This window comes from Gymnogyps californianus, chromosome 2 (assembly GCF_018139145.2).
Source record: "Gymnogyps californianus isolate 813 chromosome 2, ASM1813914v2, whole genome shotgun sequence".
In the NCBI taxonomy this organism is placed as follows: domain Eukaryota; kingdom Metazoa; phylum Chordata; class Aves; order Accipitriformes; family Cathartidae; genus Gymnogyps; species Gymnogyps californianus.
Window position 1 is genome coordinate 166686641 of NC_059472.1, and position 24292 is coordinate 166710932.

A 24292-nucleotide genomic window follows, 5' to 3' on the forward strand; every position below is an offset into this window, starting at 1 on the left:
GTGAGCCAAGACAAATCAAAACACAATGTCAGTGACCTCTACCTTCTTTTGTGGTCCTCCCGATATTTCAACCAGTGGGGCACAGATAGAGGGTTCCATCAGCAACAAACAAGGGGACCTCCAAGTCACAGGAGGGTCGGGCATCACGTTCAGCTGCCAAGAAGGCAGCAAGGAGCAATATTGCATCTCTCTGGCAGCTCAGAGAGCACAGACTTGCTTTTCTAGCTTGGGTTTAAGGTTGCAGTTGCTGCCTTGGTCTAAGCAGAGGGGACACTCTTTGACTTCGGTTGATCTCAAGCTTGGACACCCAGCTGAGAAGTTCAGGGTAGGGTTTGTCTCATCTCATACGAGAGATCTGGAGACATGTGGATGCCTCCAGCTGAGTGAGTCCTTCTCTGGACCCACTGTAGTCAGAGGGGAGAACTGGCAGTTTCAGGGTGTGATTCATCTGAATATTTTAGACATTAGCTTTAGGTTGGGATTAATCATTCCTGACTACAGTAATCCTGTTGCACGAGTGCGGAGTGTCATGTGTGTTACTGATGATCCAAGAATATAACTCAAATCAGTACTGATTGCTCAACACCAGCTCCATCTTCTAATCACTGGGAAGACCACCTCCTCTTGGGCAGCACTGATAAACTGTTGTGGTGAATTTTCTCCTTGCTTGGAAGGATCTTTTTTCATAGCTCAGCCTCTTGGGTTACACCTCATTTGCTCCAGGGGTGTAAAGCAGGAAAGCAGGCAATCATTTTGGTGAGACAGATGTTCTCCTAAAACTCCAGATCCTGGAAACGCACCATAAATGTCAGTTCTCCTTGATAAATTATATGTGCTGACCGTAAATCATGAGATCACTTAGTAATGGAGGCATTAGCATGCCAGGATGGCTAAGGAAGCGGATCCATACAGGCAATCAACTTGAAGAGTTTGGACGTGAGAAGGATGATAAGGGTCCTCTTCTATTGCTGTCATGGTATTACTTCATCCCAATGAAATTTTTTGCCATATGGTCATAAATGCAGTGGACATCTATGTCCAAATCAGTTAATTTCCTTTGGTATGAGTTATCACGAGTCTGCAAGTTGTGCTGTCTCCAGGCAGATTTTCTTCCCACTCTTCTTGTGCTGCTTGAAGGATGAGGCTTCCCCAAGGCAAAGTGAGAGCAAATGGGACTGGAAGGGCATCAAGGAGACCAGGTCAGCCTCTACTATTCCCCAAGACACAGTGATAGGATGCGACATTCCCAATTCTGCCCAGCGTCTTTCCATGCCAACATTCCCTCTTCCCATTCACTGGCATTTTTCTTATTACAGCAGTCACAGGAGAACCATGCTGAGACCTGGACTCTGTTCTACATGGGCAGAGAGGATGGATTTATGATTGAGGGTAGGAGTGTGCCCTTCTCCTTACAGGGCAATGAGGCACTGAGAAACAGGAAGGCAAGCTCCTCAAAAGTGTGTAGACACCTCCTAGACATGGGAGATCTGGGTCTGAGGGCAGGATGAAGAGAAGGGACCAGCCAGCCTGGTGAGGGCAGCTGTGGGAAGGGCTGAGACAGCCCTGAACACAGCGTGAAGTTATTCAGCTTTCTGTAGCTGCAGTGCAGGGTCCCCGAGCCTGGCTAGCCGGAGCAGAGACGTCCTGCTGTTCTGGAGCAGGCGGTGGTTTGGGTGATGTGGTCAAGGGATTAAGGCAAAACCACCAATTTCATTTACCCTCTGGGAGGCTGGGAAAAGCAGGTAGAGGGCAGAGCAGCTTGTGCACTAACCTCTCAGTGCTTTCCCAGCTTGTGGCCAGAGTCCTATTTCATCAGGATCCAACCAGCTCTTCCTTCCCCTTCACATCAACTCCTTTTCCCCCACCGTCTTCTTCATCTGGGTGCCTCTTGGGTCTCCTCCTCCTTTCACCCTTCTGTCTTCACACCCTCTTGATTTGATTGTCCCATTCTGGTGTTTATAAGCTCAGTCTTTAAAAGGAGTAAGACATCTCATGAGGTTGATTCCCATCCTCTGTAAGTGGGATGGGGTGAGGGACAGACACACGGGTTGCTTCACGTGGCAGGACAGCAATGCAGAGAGCTCAGCTCAGCACCCACCTGCCTGAGCTCTCAAATCTGAATTCCTGCCATCGTTGCAACATCACTACGGGTGATATTTGGCAGGGGGAGAGAGAGATGAGTGCTTGTCCATCATGGGGAACAGCAGAACTCAGGGATAAGAACAGGAGCTCTTGCTAGGCTCACGTCTGGTCCCATGACAGGTGGGTAAATCTGACGCTTAGCCCCCCCGAGACTTACGCTTTGCTGCTGTCGTACCCCCCCCCACACACACCCCGTTTGCATGCACTGAGCAAAGCATCTGCAGCCAGCCGAGGGGAAGAGACATCAGTCCCACTGCAGCAGCCCACGCGAGCTGCAGACCCAGCAGCAGAGAGGGCTTCAAATCTGCTGTCTCGTTCCTGGACCTGGCCTGTCCATGAGTCCAGGGGCTCCTGCTACAAAACGACCTTCCTTCCCCCATCCTCTTCGCCAGTCCGATGTCCTGAGCAAACCACAGCTCCATAGCTTTTGCAATTAGCTGCTGGCAGTGGATTGTGCCTCTGCTGCTTTCCCTACTGTATCTCTGGCTGGGCCAACTGGCACTTCGGCTTTATTTATTTTTAAATCTTTCCAGCATTAACCTGAAAGGAAATAGGTTTCAAACCACATCTTTTTCCCTAATGTTGGAAATAATGCCTATTCAGTTAAATTAAATCCCTCAGGGCAGAACAAATACCACTCCCTGCTCTGCCCCCCCAGTTAGCTCCCCTTTACAACAAATTGCCCCCAATGGATTCTGGTGGTGGTGGTGGTGGTTTTGTAGGGTTTTTATGCCAAGGCACTGATAACATGCAGGCCGGCAGAGGGTAAGAAACATGGAGGTAGCAGGAAATCAAGAAAGGGAATTAGATTATTTGGGCAGTGGGCAAATCCAGCATGGCCCAAATTAGAAGAGAATAAACACCGACCTGTATTTACTCTGCTCTGTCTCTTCATGAGGGAGATGCTGTGAGCCATTACTGAAGTATGGAGTGCCAGACCCTTGCAGTCCAAGCACAAGTCCAGAGCAGCTTTTAGGGGGTGAGGAATGTATTTTGCCTGAAGTGCCAGCTTCCAGAGTGAAGTGGCGGGGTCACGATCTCCTTCTGAACCCAACAAGGAGTTTTGCTTGCCAGGGAGCTTGTGCCCTGAGTGACTGCAAAAGCCGGCACGCAAATCCAGCAAATCGCAAGCATACCTGTGAAATACAGCCAGACACGGGGCAAGGTTAATCACCAGTTGAGTTGCAGCCTGGCAGATCCTACTTTGCTATAGGACTGGCAGCAGACCCAGTAACTGAGATTGCACAGGGTACATTTTGTGCAAGACAGCACATACAAATCCCCAGTCCTTCCATACTTGCCAGGGTTCATCTGGACCTGGGTAAATCAGCAGGGCCCAGTGGCCAGGAGATGCAGGGCTTGTACAAACACTCACTTGCAGAAGTGTAGGAAAACAGAGAAGACAAATTAGATATCTAAACCCAGTCACAAAATAATCGAGAGAATCCACCCTCTCTCATCTAAAGGAAGGCAATTCCATTTATAAAAAACAGGGGTCAGGACCTCAATTCTACACCAACCCATGTTGCCACCCCACTACTGACCAACCTCATGCAACACCTTGTGTTCCCAACCACCTCTACCCTGCCACCTTTTGCTGCTTCTGAGCAATTCCCCATCGCCGCGAGCTCCTGACTGACCCAGTTTTGGCTCAGCCCATGGTGAAGGCTACATCAGCTCCTGCCAAAGGGAGCTGAATCCCTCCTCTGTGGCATTATTTAGTTGTGTCACCGTTGTCTGCACGCCTGGCATCAATGCCACATCGTCTTCAGCCCAGCCTGATGCTCTGATATCAGTAGAGGTATGCTCACCTGTGGCAGCTGCTGATTAGACTTGGTTAGATTAATCTAATTCTAACAGATATCTTGACCCTTACGGAGTTTAGGAGAGGGGTTGCTCCATCAACAAGGCTGGAATGAAGCTTTAATTTCATTTCCTTCCTGCTCATGCCCTCAGCTCAATTGCAGTCTCTGTTGCAGAAAAAGGACTTGCTTTATGACCTTATATTGCTTGGTTTGGTGTTTCGGTTAGACCCTTCACGCAGCTCGCCTAAGGCACTGTTGAAGGAAAATCTTAGAAAAGTTTTGTCACGCTCCCCAAAGCTGACTAACTGTTGGTCTCTGTGTCCCCACCCCAGTCCATCAGGTTCGCTCCTCACAAAAAGACAGCACTACGATCACCCTTCCAGAGATCACCAAAATGAGCAGGGTTTGGGGTGAGACCTGCACGGCTGGCTCCAGCTATGTCTCACCCTGTTCCCACACCCTTGGGACCCACCTCCCTTTTCCCTCCATATCACCAGCACTGATGCTTTCGCTTTCACATTTCCCTTCTTCCCTTCTTTCTCCTGAGCCCCCCTCCCGCCTGCACCCCCTTTCTGCTTCACACCAGCAATTACCTGGTCTACTACTGTCCAAGATGGTGACAGACGGGCCTTGCCTTGGGCCCGTCAAGCGGCTGTGATGCTCTCAACCCCGACCAAGGAATCTGTTTGCCTTTAGCTATTTTTTGAGCTGCTGCCAGGGAAGTTTCACAAAAAGGATAGTGTTATTTCTGAAAATGAGTCCCATAAACAAGGATGAATATGACCTCCCCGTTGAGATTTGGGGTTTACTTTAGTGGCTGGGAGATCAGCCAATGAAATGGAAATACCAGAAAACATTATCATAATTACCCCATGGCCTCCTCTGGGGGCAAGGGAAAGGGGAAAAAAAAAAAGCTGAACCAAAACTGATTTAACAGCCTCTGGATAGCATTGTCATTTCACCCTTCCCTGCTTGGCCTGCCTCCTGCTCTGCATTTCTGCTTTCTCTGAACAAAGGGGAGAAAAAAAAAATCATTCCTAGATCATTTCCCCACAATGAACTTGTGTTTGGGGTTTTTTTCTGGCAAAAAACAGCACTGGGAAGCTGAGAGGTGATAAACATTGAGAAAGAGTAGCAGACTGGTTTTGATTGCAAAACTGGGGGGGCCAGGGAGGAGCCCCCATCCCTTCCAGCTGCACCTAGTCTCTAACAGCAGGAGTGAAGGGCAAAGCTGTCCTTCTGCACCTACCTGCATAGCGCCCAGCCTGTCTGCATCCCTTGAGCTTGTACAAATTTGTTGCCAAGTAAGCTCAGTGCAGGAATTTATGCTGAAGCAAGTGAGGGAGGGCACATGAAAAGGGATTTGCTGTCAGCTCTTTCAAAGTGCTTAACTTCTGCAGGGGCACAATGACCTCATACTTCCAAATAGTTGGATTTGGGAGATGTACCTGTCTGTGACACTATTTCTGACTTCCCTCAGGTGTTTCTCTTGCCCCCAGAGCTCATGCCAGCAACAGCTCTGCTCCTAAACTCCACAGATCTTCTCAGTGTTGCTAACGTGACCAATTACTGCAGTCACCAGCTGCCCAAAGGAAAAAAAAAGGGGGGGGGGGGAAAAGGAATCCCCACAGCTGATCTGATTTATTTTAGGTTTGAGGATGGAATGAATTTCAGCTGATCTGTGTATCTAAATACCCAGTGACTATAAGGGGAACTTTGAATGAATGCCTCAGATTGGTAAAGCTCCTCCTGGATGTCTCCAGTTGGTCAGCAAGGCAGGTATTATGTTGGCAAGCATGTATGATGTTTGTTCCTTTCTGTTGGCTAATGAGTGTCTGCGGAATGAGAGGATGAGAGGTGTTGGGCTGCAAACGAGTGGGTTCATAGCAGAAGTTCTTGGTAAAAGATGAGTTAAATGTTGAATATGCAAATCTTGGTGAGTGGTGGCTGCAGTGCTTGCTTGGATGAAGCACTTCCAGCACCTCTTATCTACTTTTTCATGGTCCTGAACAGTAGGTGCAGAGAATACATGGAGTAGGTTGTGTTGAACATGTCAAACTGAACCATACCCTGAAGGTACATGTATGTTCCTGGATGATCAGCAGGGCACAAGGTTTCTGTGGCCTTAGAAAAATAGAGGGCCTATAGATATGTATGAAAATAGCCTTATTCAGTCAATCTTCTGTCCTAACAGACCATCCTCAGGAGCTGCCAGTTTAGAGAAAGACACAGCTCTTATGGTTGTCACCTTCCAGCTTTTGGTGATCAGCAGTTTAAGACCTTCTTGCATCAGAAACGAGCATCCAGGCTACAGTGTTTAACAGCTACTCATGGATTTGTCCTTCATCAATTTGTCTAATCCTATTTTGGATCCACTGATGCGATTTGCTTACATGCATTGTCCTATTTCTTTTATACCCTTGTTCTCTTCATCTTGTGCCTCCCAGGTCTCAAATTCTACAAAATTGTGACTAATTAGCCCCCTTTCTCGGCACCACCCAGTATCTTACAGACACCTCCCATACCAGTGTCTCCAGCTCCATCTCTTTCTCAACCCAAGGGATCCAAATCCACTCCAAAGCAGTGGCTGCTTCACTAGCAGTAGCTCCCGCCTGTTATGAACTCCTGCAGCCCATACCTCAGCACTTCTGAAAATGAAGCCACTTATTTTGCTGCCTAGGGATATTCAGATTCCAAAAACTTGGCATACGCAACTGCTAATGATTTTAGCAAGGCCGTCCCACGGTATTTTTGGATCAGGTGTTGAGATTGTTTGTCAAAGAGAAAGTTTTGCCAAGACAGATCCAAATATGTCTAATATCATGAGTGCATCTGTGTTGCAAAGAAAATGTTCCTGTGGATTTCTTTTAACCTTTGACAGCCAGGATGGAAAGATGAGTAGGGCAGCATTGTCTTAAGACCAAAAGATCCAGACCAAGAAAATCAGATGCACAGGAAAAAGTGGTATTGAACAGTTAAAAGTGCTCCAGCAGCTGATGGGTCCAAAGTTGCTCTAAGGTTTCCAGCTGTGGGTGTATGCCCTGTCCTACCTACTGTCCCTTGAACCCAAGGCTGAGCCATTTCAGTGTCTGATCTGGCAGCATCCTGCTCAATCCTCTGTCCCTGGAGAGTTTTCAGCCTGGCTGACACATTGAAATGTCTCAGCAAGGGGTTTAACAAGTGATGGAGACGAGGGATGGAAAGTGGGGTTGGGACAGGAGGGGACAACAAGTTCAGAACCACCAGCTATCAGCCTAGTTTTGCTTAGGTGTTTAATGTGAGTTATTCAGCAGTAAAGGGGCGGCATTGCCAGACTGCGTAGTTTTCCTACAAGTCTCTTGAGAATAAGTGTCTCCTTCAAGTCACGGGATTTAATGAAAATCTCTATTCTCATTCACATATGTGTTTACATACATGTTTCAGCCTCCTTGACCAAGGAGAAACACAGAAAGACATGTCCTAAACATATCTCTTAGCATTTAAACCAGTTTTAGGGGGAGGGGAGAGAACGGGGAGTTGTTTTTTTTTTTTTTAAGGGTCTGGCAGGTTTTCGAAATTTAAGACCGGTAACCAGGGCTCAGGAAAGCTGAAAATCTGGGTTGAGTTCAGAGCTCTGCCCCAGCCATTCTGCCCAGCTCTGGGCACAGCACTCGGTGACTTATCTCCCTTTCTGGGAAGTAAAATTTGTTTTCTGTGTGTGGCCTGGACACCATACATCCCTCTGGCTGGGAGCTGCCCTACTCTCAGAGCATGGCTAAAGGAGCCTGAGGACTAAGTGTGCAAGGGATGAACCATTTGAAATGCCTGAGGTCAGATTCTACTCTGGCCACTATAAATCCAGACTAACTCCTCCAGCTTTGGTGGAATCACTCAGGGCTTGTGCAGATATAAATGACAGCAGAATTTGACCCAGAGGTTTTATGTTTCCAATGAAAGAGTTGAAATACAGGACGTTGTCTTAAATGTGGACAGGCCAAACATCTGGAAAGGGATGGCTTTGTTTTGCATTAACGTTAACGCGGTTTTGAAACCAACTCCCACTTCTGAAGGATTTTTAGCATGGATTTTTTCCAAGGACATGAAAACCTAACTTCTGTTTTACTCAGAATACCCTTATCAGATCTAGCTATCCATCTGTGTGTCCATTACCACACCAGCTGCTCCAACATCCACCATTCCTCTCCATAGGAGCACACTGGGAAATTGAATCTGAGTTTACTTCTAAGCTAGATTTCATTAACCCTCATTATGTCATTTGTAGTAAGTCTTGCTCGAGAACTGATTGGGCTTCGGCTGGTTTATCTTACTCGCTTTCCAAAATGAATTAACTTAAAATGAGTGAAGGATCTTTAATTCTAAATAGCAGTGGTTTTGGGGAGTAAAATGAAATGTCATAACCCCCCTTCAGTCCATGCTTCAGAGGGACTGAAATGAGCAGCCACCTCCATGGGCAGGCTCTACAACCTATCGACAGGTTTCCTTCTCATCTGCAGATCACTACTGGCTTCACAAGGTTTTATATTCTTTCCTTTGCCTGCCTGCACTATGCATGGAGGTTTAGGTCTGCTCCATCCATCAGGATGTGGAGCGCTACCCTAGGTTTTGCATTACAGATTTACAGTGGCCAGTCTCACCAGCACAGTCAATATAAGTAAAGAAAAAAGGAAAGATGTTGCTTTGTGTAAAACGGTACTGCAGCTCTTCTTGCTTACATTACACTTTTATGAGTGAGTGCTAAGTTCTGTACAAATCCAGAGAGGCAACATCTGCTTTCATTGCATTTATAGTCTGATTAATTAAGACAGGCAAATATTAGGGAAACAGAGGCAATGAGAAGAGCAGTGATTTATCCCAACTTACTACATCACTTAATCCTCTCAGCCTTACCAACATCCTTAATTCAGGAGCCCTATAAGGCGTTACACATGGTTCTTCTGTGCTTTGAACCAGCTTTGGGGTGATCTTGTGGGTGAGGATCCCCCCCAGTCCTGACCTCCCAGAGACTGTTCTGCCATAACTGGCAGAGTACCAAGGATGGACCCAAACCTCAAAGGTTTCACAAGGGTGGTCAGATCCTGCAGGTCAGGGCCTACAAAGGAGGCTTGCCAGGAGATGGACATAGTCCACAACTTTCCTCACCCTCTTCTATGCTGCTAATCACAAAGCACCTACATGATACAATCTGCATCACCCATTCAAATCTAGGGCAGAAAACAAATGTAGGAGAAGGTTAAGTATGTTGTTCTTTTAGGAGAAAAAAGCAGGAAAGAACAAAGGCAGTATCATCCCAGTATAGCTGGGATAGGTACAGTGAAATTACCATCCATTCCTGCCAAACTGACCTGGGAGAAGGTTCTTCCTAACCTCAGACTTTACCTGGCAGTGGGACTGGTCCTGGATGTCTGAGCAGGACACACAAGCTAAGTACCCAAGAGGCACAGCAGAAAATTAAAGCAGCCGTATTGCATTAGATCAAAGCTCTGTGTTATAACAACCAAAGCATTTGTAGAATAAGCCTGCCCCACAGCTGTACCCCCAGCTTCCAGAGGCCAGCCATGCCTGATGGGAACGTGCCAGCTTCATGAAGCAAGGGGGTTTTTTATGACCAGCAAGTGCCTTTGAGGGCTGAGTATCACCACATATCAGCAAGCAGCAAACAGAGGAGGGTAAAACAGGCTCTGGGTAAAGCACCCCCTCTTCTTGTCCCTTGACCTCTGGAGACCTTACAGGAGGAGAAATGTAATCTTCCCAGGATGATGCTCACAGACTTTTTTTCCTTGAGCCTTCAGTCTTTGGGAGGCAGATGCTGTCAGCTCACAGCCCTGCCTAAGGCAGCACCCTCTGCACATGTTCTTGGATTTAGGTAGGATGTTTATAGAGCCTGATGCCCTGTGGCTGAAGGCCTGCATGCAGAGGTGGAAACAGCACTGCATTGGTGATGGCAGGTTGCAATTCTTAAGAGGAGAGGAGTCCTTGGTACAATATTATTTACTAGGATTTTTTTTCCTCTTGGATAGCAGCCTCTTCCCTGCAAGCTGGGGCAGGCCACCCCAGAAATTGCTACCTTCCTGTGTGTTCATGTGTGTGATGTGAGCAATTGCAGCGTGCGCTTCCTTTGCCATGTACGCAGATGATTCCATGTGGCATCTTCTAAGAGGTGTTGCTTGGGATGCTAATTGCTGAGCAAACTGAGAAACATGGAGCAAGGCTGGTGGAGGAAACTGCTGATGCAAAGGAGATTTTGCACGCAGATCATCTGCGTTATCTAGGAAGTTTGTGTCCTGCTGCTCTTCACATGCTGAGGTTTAACCTCATTTCTCCCCATCGCTGCAGGTGGATGCTGATGATGTCATCACCAAAGAGGAGCAGATCTTCCTACTGCTAAAAGCCAAGGCTAAGTGCGAACGACACCTGAAAGCCAAGGTGCCCAAGGTGCATGGTGAGTGTTCCCACAGCAATCCAGAGTGCATGGCTGGGGCTGGGCCCCTCTCTGCTCAACCCCAGCCCTTCCTCTCAGCCCCGTATGCAGAGCTCAGAGCATGTGAGGGAGGCAGCTGAAGAAGGCCTAACACATTGGTTTTTCAGGTTAGGCTGTGGGGAAGATCTTTCAGCATAAGATGTTGGAAAGCAAAGTTGTCACAGCCTCTTTCTGCTGCTCCAGAACTCCAGATGCCAAGGGGTCAGGAGGATGCAAGAGTCATGGTCATGGGCTTACAGCCCTTATCACTATACCCAAAGCCCAGGCAATGCATGGGAGATAGCATCACCAGGCAAAGCATGGGAGAGAGCATCAACCATCAGTTCTCCCAAGATCCTTTGCAGCAAGACACCAGTGGTATGGGAAACAAAGCATCCTTCCAACACTCCTTCTCTGTTTCCCTCTGACACACTCTCTCTATATTCTCCTCAAATGGGCCCAAGCTCAGCTAAGCCTCTTTCTTCCACTTCCTTTCTATTTTGGGCTGCAAAATCACTACCAGATGTAGGGCTGGAGGGAGAAGGAAGGGAGAAAGCTCTCTCATGTGGGTAGCAAAGTAATCATCCCCCATTGGTTTCTTTCATCAGTTTCACATGTGTTAATTATTGGCACTGGGGCTGTATGCTGAGGCACCCTGCACCCCCCCTGCCCCCAGCTAGTCCTGGATGGGCATCCTCTCCCATCTCCCTCTATTGCCTGAGAGAAGAGGGCAAGCCAGAATGCTTCTCACCTTCACTGTTGCATCTCAGAGATCTCTTTTCCCACAGCCAGCACAGTGGGAGTACCTGGAGACATCACCAGCAGAGGGAAAGGTCCCCAAAAGCCAGCTGTGATTTTAGAGCAGAGTTGCCTGCCCACCTGGTGTCCCTCTCCTGTTGGAAATGACAGCAAGGGGCCACAAAAGCCCAGCTTTCATTTTATTCTAAGCCTCCAGCTTTACATCAGCCAAAACCTCAAGCCACATCCTCTGTTGCTTCTTTGTCCTGTTCACCCAATGCCCAATTAACACCTCATTAAAAACCATATGTGCAAAGGCATTTCCTTCTGTCGTACTATAGACCACCTGCCTACCTTGGGATCTGGTGATATCAACCAGCTGGTCTTGCTCTCACACCCTATTTTCTAACTCTTCTCTATGAGACTGTCAGCATTTAGTATTGATCTCTCTCCTTAATTGTCAGCAGCAGTGTTGGTAGGGCTGAGGAGATGTGTATGACTGACAAGCAGACTTTGGGCTCTTTACCATGGTCAGTTTGGTAGAGCAAAGGAATCAAGTCACAGGGCTTTGCAAACACGCCCTTGGTCCTGTTTTGAGACATGGTTCTGCGACTGAGGCCAGCAGTAGCTCTGCCATTCACTGAAACAGAAAGAAATCTAATGCATTGTTGTTTAGATATCTCGTGGACCCAAGTCCTGGCTTTGGAAAAAGCTATTCTGAGCTGCTCGGGCAATAAAACTCAGGCTCGCTGCTCCATCCTGTAGCAAGTGTCTGTCCAATCCCAAATAGTACAGCCAAGAGGAGGAATCATCTTGATGTCAATACTCACATCAGCATATTCAAGGCTTTAAAGACTCAAGGCAATCATTAGCAGTAGGTGGGTAGATCAAATTAATCTGCAAGAGGTCCACTAATCCAAAGGCAGAATGAATTCTGATTTAACCCTTCCCAAGAAATGTTTTCTTAAGATGTTGTGAAAGAACCTCCAGTGGCAGCACCTCTGTAACACCCCAGAAATTCACTCTAGCACTTCACGAACAAGGCAGCGAGTTGCCAGACCATCTCTGAGGTGGTCTAAAGAGTTGATGGTTGCAGACAGAGGATTTTGCAATTTGGAGAAGATCTTCCCACTTTGCAGAAGAGCTGCCATCCACAGATTTCTAGACTACAGATGCCCTTGGACACATGAAATGATAATGTTATGGGGTATTTGTGAACAGACTAACTCAATCTCCGTTTTGCAGTGTGTCTGCTCCATCACGCTGCAGGAGTCGAAGGAGATGGATAGGTTTAGATCCTCTTGTGGGGTGAGGGGTGACAGAACAAAAAGCTGTAATCTGCACTGTGTTAGCTTTAATGCAATTAATTGCTTGGCTAAGGCTCAGAAGCTTAGTTTTTGCACAAAGGCTTCAGAGCCCAGGGTGAAAAGTGGTTAGGTCCAATCCTTTCGTCCTTTGATGATACGGAAACTGGGGCCTGGTTTCTATTTGTGCTAATCACCCAAGGACATATGGGTCTGTGCCCTTCTCAGCCAGATGGAGGACCTGATCCCATTGCCTCTTCCCTCACTACAGACCCAAAAGAAAAAGCCTGGGAAGGGCAACGTGGTCTTCACAATTAAGATGCCCCAGCCCCCACTTGCAGACAATATTTATGGAGGCAAAGTGGTTGTGACTTGGAGCAATATAAATCCTGGGTGGCCACCCCAAGCCTTCAGGCAGTCTCCTCTGATATCACTCAGAGTATTTCTGAGGAGCACCCACCTCGGTGGCAGGAGGACTCTTCTAACTGCCGTGGAGGACTTGGGATGTGTTACCACACTGCCAGGTCCCCTATCTGTCTTGTCTTTGGGTTTTTAGTGGTGTAGGACAGAGTTGTCCCTCACAATGCATTTGTATTTTGGCTCTGCAAGACCTAGCCTTTCCTAGAAGGAAAACAAGTGACTCTGCAGGCAGGTGGAGAGCTGTGCCCAGGACCATTTGACCCTCCGTTTGATAATAATGGCAGCCCATGGTGCTGATGTGCCACTATATCTATACCGAGTCTACCTGCTGGCAATGCAGACTGATGGTCCCGATGTCAGATGCATAAAGGACCTCATCTCTTTGCAAGATCTCCCCCACGGCAGCCAGCCGTGCTCCTTCCTGTCTTAACAGCTCACAGTGCCTCCTGAAAGCAAGGCTGGAGACTCAACCCCTGCCCCTGGATTTTATTTTTCTTTTCAGCAGTGTGATGAATAGGTCCCACTCTGAAGGCTGCTTCTGCCGGTGTAGAACAGACTTATTTTATATTAGAGGTGGGGCAAGCGCCGCTGAGAAGTATGTTTGCTGATCACAGGGAGCAGTGCACCTCTTGGCCTGAAATGATTTATTGATCTGGCTGGTATTCAAAGGGCAAAAGGGAATAGGCACAGTCTAGCCACTTTAAAATATATTAAAAAAAAAACCAAAACAAAAACAAAACAAGAAAACAAAACAAAAAAACCCCAACAACAATGATGAAAGTGACCACAAAAAGAAACAAATCAGCCTAGGCTCAATGCAGGAGGCAGCATACGCTCCTGGTTCAATCTACCTGTGTTACATATAATTCCTGGAAGTCTTCTAAATGGGAGAAACTGTCCTCATGTGGGCAATAAATGGCAGTAAGAATCATACATGAGATCCTGGAAAGTTTACACAGTCTGCCCTCTCTATCCATAATAAAGCAGAGCTACTCCATGGCATCCTGGAGGACTTCAAGGTCAAATCATCTGCCTTGCAAAAGGGGGTAAGGGAGTACGGTTTCACCTGGTGTAAGTGACAGCGGCACAGTGAACTTCAGCTGAAGTCACCCACAAAGCAAAAGTCATGGTCATTGGGGCCATTACGGATTTGAGCCAAGGTTGTCACAGTGTTGGTGATAGTTGTGTGCAGCAGAGGTGGATTACTGATGGCCTTGAACATCTGAGCTCCTTCTAGAGTTGGTGGACTGAGAAGAGCATCTTTTGGAGCAGCATCTGCCTCCAGATGTTGATCACAGATTAAACCTAGGGTTGCTGATTTAGATGGACCACTTAACACACTGCGGTATGATACGGTTACTGATGATGATGGTGTGACCCCTAGGAGGGTAGCCTAGCACTAAGATAGCTTACCTGAACATGTGGTGGGATCTCCATCTTCAGAGGTTTTCGAGAGGTGGCTGGACAAAGCCATGACTGACCTGACCTCATGCTGGTTTTGAAGGCTGTAGGTTGGACAAGAGATGTTCAGAGGTCCCTTCCAACAAACATTTCTATGATTAGTCCTGCCCAGGGGATTTAGGATCACAAGCCAACAGCATTGAGGCTTCTTGGGGGGATTGTTTCCTCCCTGTAGACTTCAAGGCTTAGTTATCAAAGATTGGTGAGGGCCTAACTACAATGCAGCAGGTACAGAGCTGGACAAGGAGACAAGGGGAGGTCTGGGCAATTCATCTGTCTTTTACGTTGGAAAAGAAGAGGAGCTTTGCATGTTGTCTCTCTCTTTTTCTTCCCCCCCCCCTTTTTTTTTTGCATTTTATTTCCAGTTACCTTGCACGTTCAAATCTGTGCTTGGTTTGTCCTTCCAAAGAAGGAAAAAGGACAAGCCCACAATGAGGCAGCAGTTTTGGGGACATCATAAGGAAAGCACATCATACAGTCATCAAAGGATGAGACTTCTTCAGCCTTTCTTACATAGTTGTTTGCAGTGAGGGAAAAGATTTACATTCAGCTCTACTTGAAGGAATCTAAATCTATGTTACTACTTCCCAGAAACAATGCTTTACTGCCTGTCAGTAGGCGGTGTCAAAGGTGGAAAAGGAGATTGAGATCTCTTCCATTAGGTCTGCTTCACTATATCTGAAAGTACCAAAAAGCACTGGTGCAAGAGCTGGATCTCAGCTGCCCAACCTCATGATCTGCTTGTAGAGCCAGTATCCTTCTGGGACTGTTGTAGCAGCCTTCAGCATGGAGCAACTCTAACTGTGGGACGACCCTGCAGACAGCCCAGTGGTGCAGGATGTTTGGGAAAGGAGAAATTTCCTGCTTAAAATCCCTGGCCCAGGTCAACAAGGAGTGGCTTTGGACTTGAGAGTCCCATCTCTCCAGGGAAACTCTTAACCACAGATGTCATAGGAAAAGAGGCCTTTGACCCCATGGCTGTTTTAGAGCTGCTTTGCACTGGATAGTTATGCAAGCTCTGCGACAAGTGAAGACTGCTGTGCAGCCTAAGGTCTGGCTTTCACACCTCTGCTCTGGGGTTTTGTCCTGCACCCCTCAACGTTCAATGTTATAGCTTGCGGATGGAGTCAGAAGAGGACTTTGAGACACATCCATTGCCATGGGCACGCAGGGATACTTCCCTCTTGTGGCTCTCTAAGCCATGAGAAATAGGGGTGTGCACTTCTGCAGGCAGCCTCTGCTTCTCCAAGGAGCCTTCTGAGGATGTCTTCCTGCAAACCTGCTCTCATCAACACTTTGAGTTCATACCTGGGTTTGAACCAGACTGAATGAAGCACTGTTTTTGTGCCAGCTCAGAGGCAGCCAGACGGAAGGTGTAAGGAGCCAGCAGTAATGTCCCTTCTCTCAGACAAGGAGAAGATGGGGTCCCATGGACTCCTAACTGTATGTCATGTCTTGAACTGGTCCTACAAGGGCATCTCTATGGCAAAGGGAAGGAGTGACTTCAGCATAAGCCTACAGCCTTGATATGAAAGCTTGGCTAACAAGGACCAAGCAGAACTCAGTTATGGTGACAGAGGTGCCAAGGACCTGTGTGTGTACACAGAGGCCAGTTTTCTTATCACCAAAAAGCAGGACCTCATTTGCTATTTCAGATTCCCTTCAGCATGCAAGTATGGGCAGGGTCAATGGTGCAACTAAGTGACCTGCGAAAGAGCCTTTGGGGAGGAGGTTTGTTTTTCAGCTGGATCAGCTTCCTGATCCGGTTCATCATGCAGCCACATAAACAAGAGAGCCATCACAGGGTGTCGTGGTTTAACCCCAGCCGGCAACTAAGCACCACGCAGCCGCTCGCTCGCTGCCCCCCCACCCCTGGGATGGGGGAGAGAATCAGGAAAAAAACCTCGTGAGTTGAGATAAAGACAGTTTAATAGGACAGATAATAGGACAGAAAGGAATGAAAAACAATGATAATTATAATAATAATATGACAATAGTAATACTAAAAGAATTAAACTATACAAAGCAAGTGGTGCACAATACAATTGCTCACCACTCGTTGACCGATGCCCAGTTAGTTCCCGAGCCACGATCCCCCCTCCCAGCCAGCTCCCCCAGTTTATATACTGGGCATGATGTCATATGGCATGGAATAGCTCTTTGGCCAGTTTGGGTCAGCTCTCCTGGCTGTGTCCCCTCCCAGCTTCTTGTGCCCCCCCAGCCTTCTTGCTGGCTGGGCATGAGAAGCTGAAAAATCCTTGACTTAGTATAAACACTGCTTAGCAACAACTAAAAACATCAGTGTGTTATCAACATTATTTTCCTACTAAATCCAAAACACTGCACTATACCAGCTCCTAGGAAGAAAATTAACTCTGTCCTAGCTGAAACCAGGACACAGGGAAAGAAGCAGTGCCAGGAAAGAAAGGTGTTGGTGTAAGCAGTACTGCATTGAGCATTACCTGCTGGACATCTGAGGTTTTGAGAACCCAAGCTGCCTTATCCCCCATTGCCTTCTCTCCTTGCTCCCACACAGCCCCACTTCGCATCAAGGGGTGTACGCATCCACTTAGTGCTGTCAGATCCTGTCCTGCGATCACCCTTGACCCGTGCCTATCCCTGCCCGTCAGAAGGTGCCAGATACCACTTGGCAGAGGGCTGCTTGGATCCTGCCTCTGCCTGGGTGTCATTGCAGCCCAGTGTTGTGATTTACTCCGCTCCATAATAGTCAATGATCTGTGTTTTCGGAAGCAGTGAGGGAATTTGGGACACCCTGATTTTTTTTTATTTTATTTTTATTTTTTAGATAGAAATATCACATAAACTGGCATGAAAGTTTGGTAGGGCTGCTGTCCTCATTCTTGGGAGCTGACGCACAGGGATATTCAACGCCTCGCCTCCGATCTCAAAGGAGAGTCTGTGGCAGAGCCAAGATTTGGATTCTCATCTCCTTACTCTTCAGCCAGGGCACAAGCCACAAACCACATTTCCTTTTGTCCTGGAATTCAAGGTGAGGCTACAAAGATTCAAATCCAGGTGGACAGAAACTGATGAAAATCTTTGGGCAAATTCCACTTGACTGAAACTCAAAACTCTCATCATCGCTCTCACTTTAAAGCCTCCAGTTTTGTTTTGAAATGAGGAAAACACATTTGAAATTTCCTGCAGTGCAATGGGTACCTCGGTTCTCCTCCTCTTTTGCCTGTCTCATTGCTGAGTGCATTTCACAGGCCAGTTCTTTTCCTGGTATAACCTGGCAGATTCTTGTTCAGTTTAGTGAGGGCATTGATTTATCGTAGATTTATTGATTTCTCCCACAGTTCAGCACTGCAACTTACGTTTTTCTCCCTCCAATATTCATTTAACCAATATTTTTAAAAGGGAAAAATCCATATTTCAGAGATATCCGTGTGTCTTAAGAGATGAGAAGTAGCCTGGATCAGCACTGAACCTTGATTTTGGGCTGATATCTGCTGTTCCCTCTCTCACCTTGCAGCTACCCACTCCTAATGCATTCACTTGGCAATCACAGGCTAGAAATGGCTACACAGATTAACACAAGTGAAGAAGGCAAACTATGGGAGGGACCTGTGAGTCCAGCACCACTGCTTGCCCCCAAGAGGGGAAAGGAGATTTTGAGGAGCAGGTTTCTGTGCATCATTCTTCCAGCACAGACTTGGATTTGGCATTCACCAGAACTGGCTCTTTGAGTGGAAAATGTGATCTTGCCTGTGCATGGACTTCATGAGCTCTTCCCCGGGAAGCAGCCAGCCCGGAAGAGATAAGTACCTCGAATCACGCTCCGCCATCCTCTGGAAGCAGGAAGACCTTGGTCTCCCATCTGTTCCGCTTAGCATTGTCCTTTTCCCTGTGCTGGTTTTTACTGCCTCAGTTTTATTAAATCCACAGTGTTCTTTTCTTCAGCCTGCACAATTATTACCAAGTGCCATGTGCCTCACGATGCAGTGCCAAAAGGCAGCAGTTTCCAGAGCAGCTCCTATCAAAGTGGCCGGTGAGTGATTACGTTGTTCTCCCAACCAGCCTGCACCCTCACAAGCCTGGCCAACACTGGCTTCATCTTTGTGCCAAAGGGCTGATCTTAATGTAGCTCCAGCTACTAAAAATGACCATAAAAAACGGTATAGTAGGCCTAAAACTTGAACTGCATGTTGTGAAAAAAGGAAAGAGCTGATGGGAGTATGGAGAGTAGTGGTGTCTACCCATCTTGTAGAGACGGGAAGGAGATGTTTATTGGAAGGAGACTTCCAATGGGATCTGGCAGGGATGTTCACTGTCTGTCTTGGTTTTAACTTTCATCTGATTCCTGGCCCATGCCCTGAAAGATCAGGCAATTAGCTGTCAAGTGGAGTATTCAAATATGTTATCTGCTACCATGGTTCAGCAATACCTTGTTCAGTTGAAATAAACCAGATGCAATTTAATTAGATATGTGTCTAAGCTGCATTTCAAGAGTTGAATTAGGGACTAAGGAGCATCAGAGTGAACAATAGACGTGCCAAGCATTTCTGGAGAGTGGGAACATGTGGCTGTTACGTGTGTGATTGCTAGCAGGGTTGATAGTCCAAAGGAAAGTCCTGGCAAACAAAAAGGTAAAAAATTGATAAAACTCTCAACTTTCTTCAGCAATAATGAACCACTGTTTATGTGTAAAAACTTCAAATTCCCTTTTTTCCCTCTAAAAATGTTAACTTTTAGTTTTATGCTAGCTAGTGGAGGGTGAGCCTCCTCCTGTCCTCCTAAGACAGGCCACATAGACAGTGTCATCTGTCCCCTGGCCACCTCCCAGGCATATCTCCGGGCCTGAGGACTTGCTGTGGACTCTGATCCATGGGGTGACATGGGCACAGCCCCACATGGACCTGTGCCATGGGGAGACAAGGCTGAGCCAGTCCAGTGTGCTTCCACACAGCCCTGTCTCAGGATACGTGCGTCATCTGCCACTTTTGGCTAAGGCACTGAGGGACGGAGACCCAAAATATTAGAACAAAAAAACCCAAAAACCTGTCCCCACAAGCATTTGGCTTCCTTTCTTCTTTTCTCTCTTTTTTTTCTCCCCCTTTTTTTCTTTAAATTTAGTCTCTAGATGAAAGCCTTTCGGAAAGAACAGGAAACCCTGAAATTTCTCTTCTACATACACAAACATTACATTTCAGCCATGGTGGGCAGCCTGATGCCACCCCAAAGTTAAACCTGGAAGGGGATGAAGTGAAATTCCCAGCCATAAGCCATCAGACCCAATTTTTTTTTTTTCCACCCATGAATTAAAAGCCTGTCTTTCCCTGGTTTGGAAAACGAGATGGCACATTTTGTGGGGGAACAGAGATTTTTACACAAACCTGTTATTAGCAAAGGCCATCGGCAATCCTTTCTCGGAGTCCTAGGTGTTGCAGCTTGCCTCAAAATGGCTTGTTTTTTTAATAAACAAACCTATTTGCTAGGGAAAGGGGTTATTTTTAGTTGAGAAGCCGAGTGTATTTACCTAAGGTGTGTGGGTTGCGCATCTGAGTTTATGGCTTCATTGTCCCTAAAGTACCTATACCCAAGCCCAGGCTCTCTCTGGGCTTGCAGAAGCCCAGGCTCTGCTCCTGGTTTTCTCTCCAAAGGCTCAAGCACCATCCCCTGATCACCCAGCCTGCCAGGGTCTCCTCAGAGGTTGCGAGTAGCCTCAGGTGCCTTAGAAGTTAAGGGAGACAAAGGCATCCAGGGCACTCAGGCTTTGCCCTAAACACCCTGGACCTCTATAAACCCGTATCTTCTCCTGCTCTTTCTATCTTCTCCCTGTTTCTGTTCTCAGTCCTTGTGGCTCAGCGATGCAGGGCCAGAACATTGGCTCAAATACTGTCCTGCAAACAACCAAACCATCCCTTGTTAGCATGCTCCCAGCACAGTTTTGGCCTGGGACAGCTGTCACTGCCCCAGTGGACACCATTTGGGGGCCAGCATAGACCAGGAGACCTTTCAAGATGGCAGCACAGGCAAGACTGTTCTTCCAGGGCGTGCATGTGGGGGAGTTCAGATTTGTGGATACGAGCTATGCTGGACTTAAAGGGCCTGAAAATGGGCTATAGTCTGTTGTATTGACTAGTATAGATGCAATCGGTGAGTCTTGATCAAGCCTGGGTCTTCCCATTGCATCTGTGGTTCTGGGATGGGTCAAAAGAGCACTGAAACCCTACAGAGAGATGTCATCTCCCACCCAACCCATCTACCACAGCTACCATTCATGTCAGCAGACTGTGATGACTAGCAAGGGCTTGCAGCTCTTCACAGATGGCTGCTTGCCAGTTGTGCCTGAATTAGAGCTAGCAAGAGATAGGAAATACCAACAGCTGGCCTCTACCTGCAAAGGTTTATGGGCCAAGGGCTTCCAATCCCATTGAGAAATGTCCTCTGAGCAGCTATATAGGCCTTGCAATGCACAGGAGGAATAGGTCTCAGGAGTTATGCTAGGCATAAATGGTCCGTGTGTTAGATACGTAAAGTAACATAGAGAAAGGGTGAAAAACAGTACATAGGATGGCTAAACTGCAGTACTAATTATCAACCTTATTTCTATGCTATTTTAATGATTGATATGACCAACACTATCCCCTCTCAGAGGGTTTTGAAAGGACTAGACATACTGGAATGAGGAAAGAAGGATACCTGGGCTGAGCCAGGCCAGTAGTGGCAGGTTGGGTGTTAACGGATGGGACGTTGAAGGTGATATTTCTTCTTTCAGGTTGTGAGCGCAGTGAGTGGACAGGCAGCATGGGAAATGGGCTAGTGATGTCAGGGTATCCAGCTCTCTGGAGCGGTGTCATGCTAGCCATTGTCTGGTAGGACTCATAACCTTGTGGCTTTCCCATTCTGCCTTGGGGTGAGTAAAGACACATTGTGACTTGGAACAGCCCCTGGCCCATGCGTCCTTCCCCTCCAAAGTCCAGCTGCTCCAGGGCTGAGCATGCAAGGGGTGTTTTGCCCACTAAACACTGGTGTGCAGACCAGCAAAGGTCTCTGAGTCGTACCAGGCAGAACCTACATCCAGCCATCCCCTCTCCTTACCCTCCCCTCGTGCTGGCCAGCACACAGTACCCGTACACACACAGAGATGTTCAGAGACACGTGCACTGGCACAGGACACACTGTGCACCACTCCACTGAGGGACACTGCAGCACTGGGTCCCCAGCTACCCGTGCAAATGCCCTTGGATGCATGAGGAGCATCTTTCCCCAAAACAGATACGTGCTCCCCCTGCATTGCACAACACAGGTCAACAACAGTACACACCCCTTCCTATAGACATACCCACCTATAGATCTATAAATAATATACATATGCAGGCACTCATACACACATGCTCTAACAGGCAGGTTTGAAATGCATCTGCAACACCAAACACCCCCATACCGAGGCACTGGCCCTCCAAGCCTCCCTTTCTCCCCCTCCTGTCCCAAAATGCTGGGTCATTTTTTTGGTTGCTCCTCCCTGCCTGTTTCCAATCCACCAAATGTCCTTCCCGTAATAGAGTGACCACAATTGCACACCGTATTCCAAATGTGGTCTCCCTGGTGCCTCGCACGGTGCCAGAATAAGTCGGGCTGATTTATATTCCATACCCCTAGATAAACACCTCGAGACCATGTTTGCATTTATCCAGCTGCCAAGCAGCCTCGCAGATGGTTTTAATGTGTTCTCCACATGCATGTACCACTTGCGCAGAAATCGGAATTGAGACTGGGGGGAAGGAAAGGAGGGAGGAGGCAAAGGCAAAGTAGCAGGCAGGAGAGAACAGCCCTCATTGCACCCTGGGGATACAATCTGAGCAGTGAGCAGGTATGGCCCAAATATGCCTCTCCTTTCCTCTCTTCCACCACCTGCAGCACGCTGCGATTTCTGACTAGGCTCAGGTGGGCAAGCAGAAATGAAGGAAGAGCAAAATGAGAGACACGTGTGGTGCAGCCCTTTCACAAAGCACTCTGTGACTGGCCTTTCTGCCTTCAAAAGGCAAGTCCCGCAGCAATGACATCAAACAGAGTGTTTGCTTGCTCCATCCTGAATACCATGTTGGCTTGTGATAATGACTACAATTTCCATGCCCTGAGATTTCAACCCTCAAGGGCTAAGGAGAACTGCAAGGCACATCTGTTCTAAAACTACGGTAATCTGTGCTACTATAACTACTCTGTAGTATGGTACTACTGTAAGGGAGTATTCATGACAGTCCAAGCAACGGTGAGATGAATGGGTACACTATAATAGTAACCTTCAGACACCTCAGGCACTGAGACACACGCCCTGCCTGGAGGATTTTACAGTCTAGCCTTAGAAGATGGGCAAAGATGGTCTGTGATAAAATGGCATGCAGATGCAGAGAAGTAAATCAGATTTTCTGACTTACACCTGGCAGGTATATACCTGCCCTATTGTGATTGATATTAGAGGAACATGTCATTCAGTGCGTTTCAATGAGGTGCTGGTAACTTGTAGTTAGATGGTGAACTGACACGTTTCCACACGCCTTGTCTTCTCAAAGTGCTTATTTTGTGGTGGAGGTATGTCCTCTGCAGAGCTGGATGAGAAGGAGCTGTCTGCTGGTGACCCAAGTCCCTGCCCCAGCACAGCCCTGGGACAGCAGTGGGTGAAAGTAGCATTTAGCACCATCTCTCCCAACATATGTCCCTCAGACTGAAGTCTGTATTTCAATGAGGGCTTTGTTGCCTGAACCCTTGGGGCTGCCTTCAGCTGAAGCTGAGGACATGAGCGAGCTGGATTGATGGGCTGAGAAGTAGAAAACAGCCTTATAGGAAATGCATCAGGAAACCAGAGGAGGTGACCCCTTACTGGTGCAGGGATGTAGTGGTGGAAAGAGAGGCTGAGCTCTGCTGTGGCTTAGCTTGTCTTGAGGAAGCGATGAGCTGGGTGTCTCAAGACCAAGAGATGAGAGCACTTCTTTTACATACAGGAGCTGTGTTGGCATCTTTGTACCTGGGAAGGAAGGAAGGAGTAATATCTGGACTGTTTTAGAATTTCTTTTGTCCTTGGAAGTGATTGCCTCCAGAGTAAGATGATTTCTGAGATCTGGAGTGGAGGTAGGTAGCCAGCTGGAGAACTGAGGCGTCTTTGGGAAGCACAGGTGACTCTGCTGATCATGAGACAGCAGCATACAGGATATTGAAGTAGGATGAAGATGCATTGACCTGTCCCAGCGCAAGGATGGCAGCAGAGCTCAAGAGTGCTACACACAGAGGAAGCTGAGTGACACGGTGCTCTCCTCCTAGCCTCATTAATGCCGCAGCCTCCATTTGCTCTAATGATACCATCTTAAAATCACCCAGGGACATGAAACTTACTGACCTCATCCTGAATATGACTCATCTGAAGGATAGAAGGTCTCTCTTAATTTCCAGTATAAGCTTTGTTCACTGCCAGTTTATATCTGTTTATTTTTGCAGCATTTTCCACTTTTGTAGCTCATCTCCATTCACACTGTTTACCAATAGGATGAGAAAAACCTTCTTTCTCATTCTCTTGTTGGATTAAGCAGACCAAGCATTTTATTCTCCTCCAGGGCCACCAACAAAATCTTCCCACTCTACCAGTCCTTCCCTATTGCTGAAAGACTTTTTTCTTTCTGTTCCTTTTCAACAAAGGAAGTTACGAGCTTTTCCCCAGAGAGGTTATTTTGTTTGACCAGTAGCAAGGACGTCTCAGGACCTGTGAAGCCTCTTCTAGCAAACTACTATGGGATGAAGAAGCAAAACAAGTCTTAGAAGACAAAGTTTCAATTCCTGCCTCAGCAGCTGACTTTTACCAACCTCACTTACCTGCCTGTGTGAGGTTTGTAGTCAGGGAGTATGGTGGTCACTGATCCTCACTTTCTCCACAAGTACAATCGCCCTGTCTCCCTGAACTCATATCAAAATACAGAGACAGAAAGGGAGACACCAGGATGAGACATCCG

General features: G+C 47.4%; 1 protein-coding gene across 2 annotated transcripts in view; it reads left to right on the forward strand.

Annotated features, from left to right (window-relative positions):
* PTH1R (parathyroid hormone 1 receptor) overlaps positions 1-24292 on the forward strand; it is a 123108-nt gene that overhangs the window by 57431 nt on the left and 41385 nt on the right. Inside the window, exons 1-2 of one of the 2 annotated variants that reach the window (XR_007766116.1) lie at positions 10323-10386; positions 10533-13557. Coding sequence is in view for 1 of the 2 variants with exons in the window: in XM_050892771.1 (XP_050748728.1) it covers positions 10281-10386 (106 nt within the window). In the remaining variant the exon portion in view is untranslated. Of the gene's footprint in view, positions 1-10280; positions 10387-10532; positions 13558-24292 lie in introns of those variants that run through there. The other variant, XM_050892771.1, reaches the window with a different exon arrangement.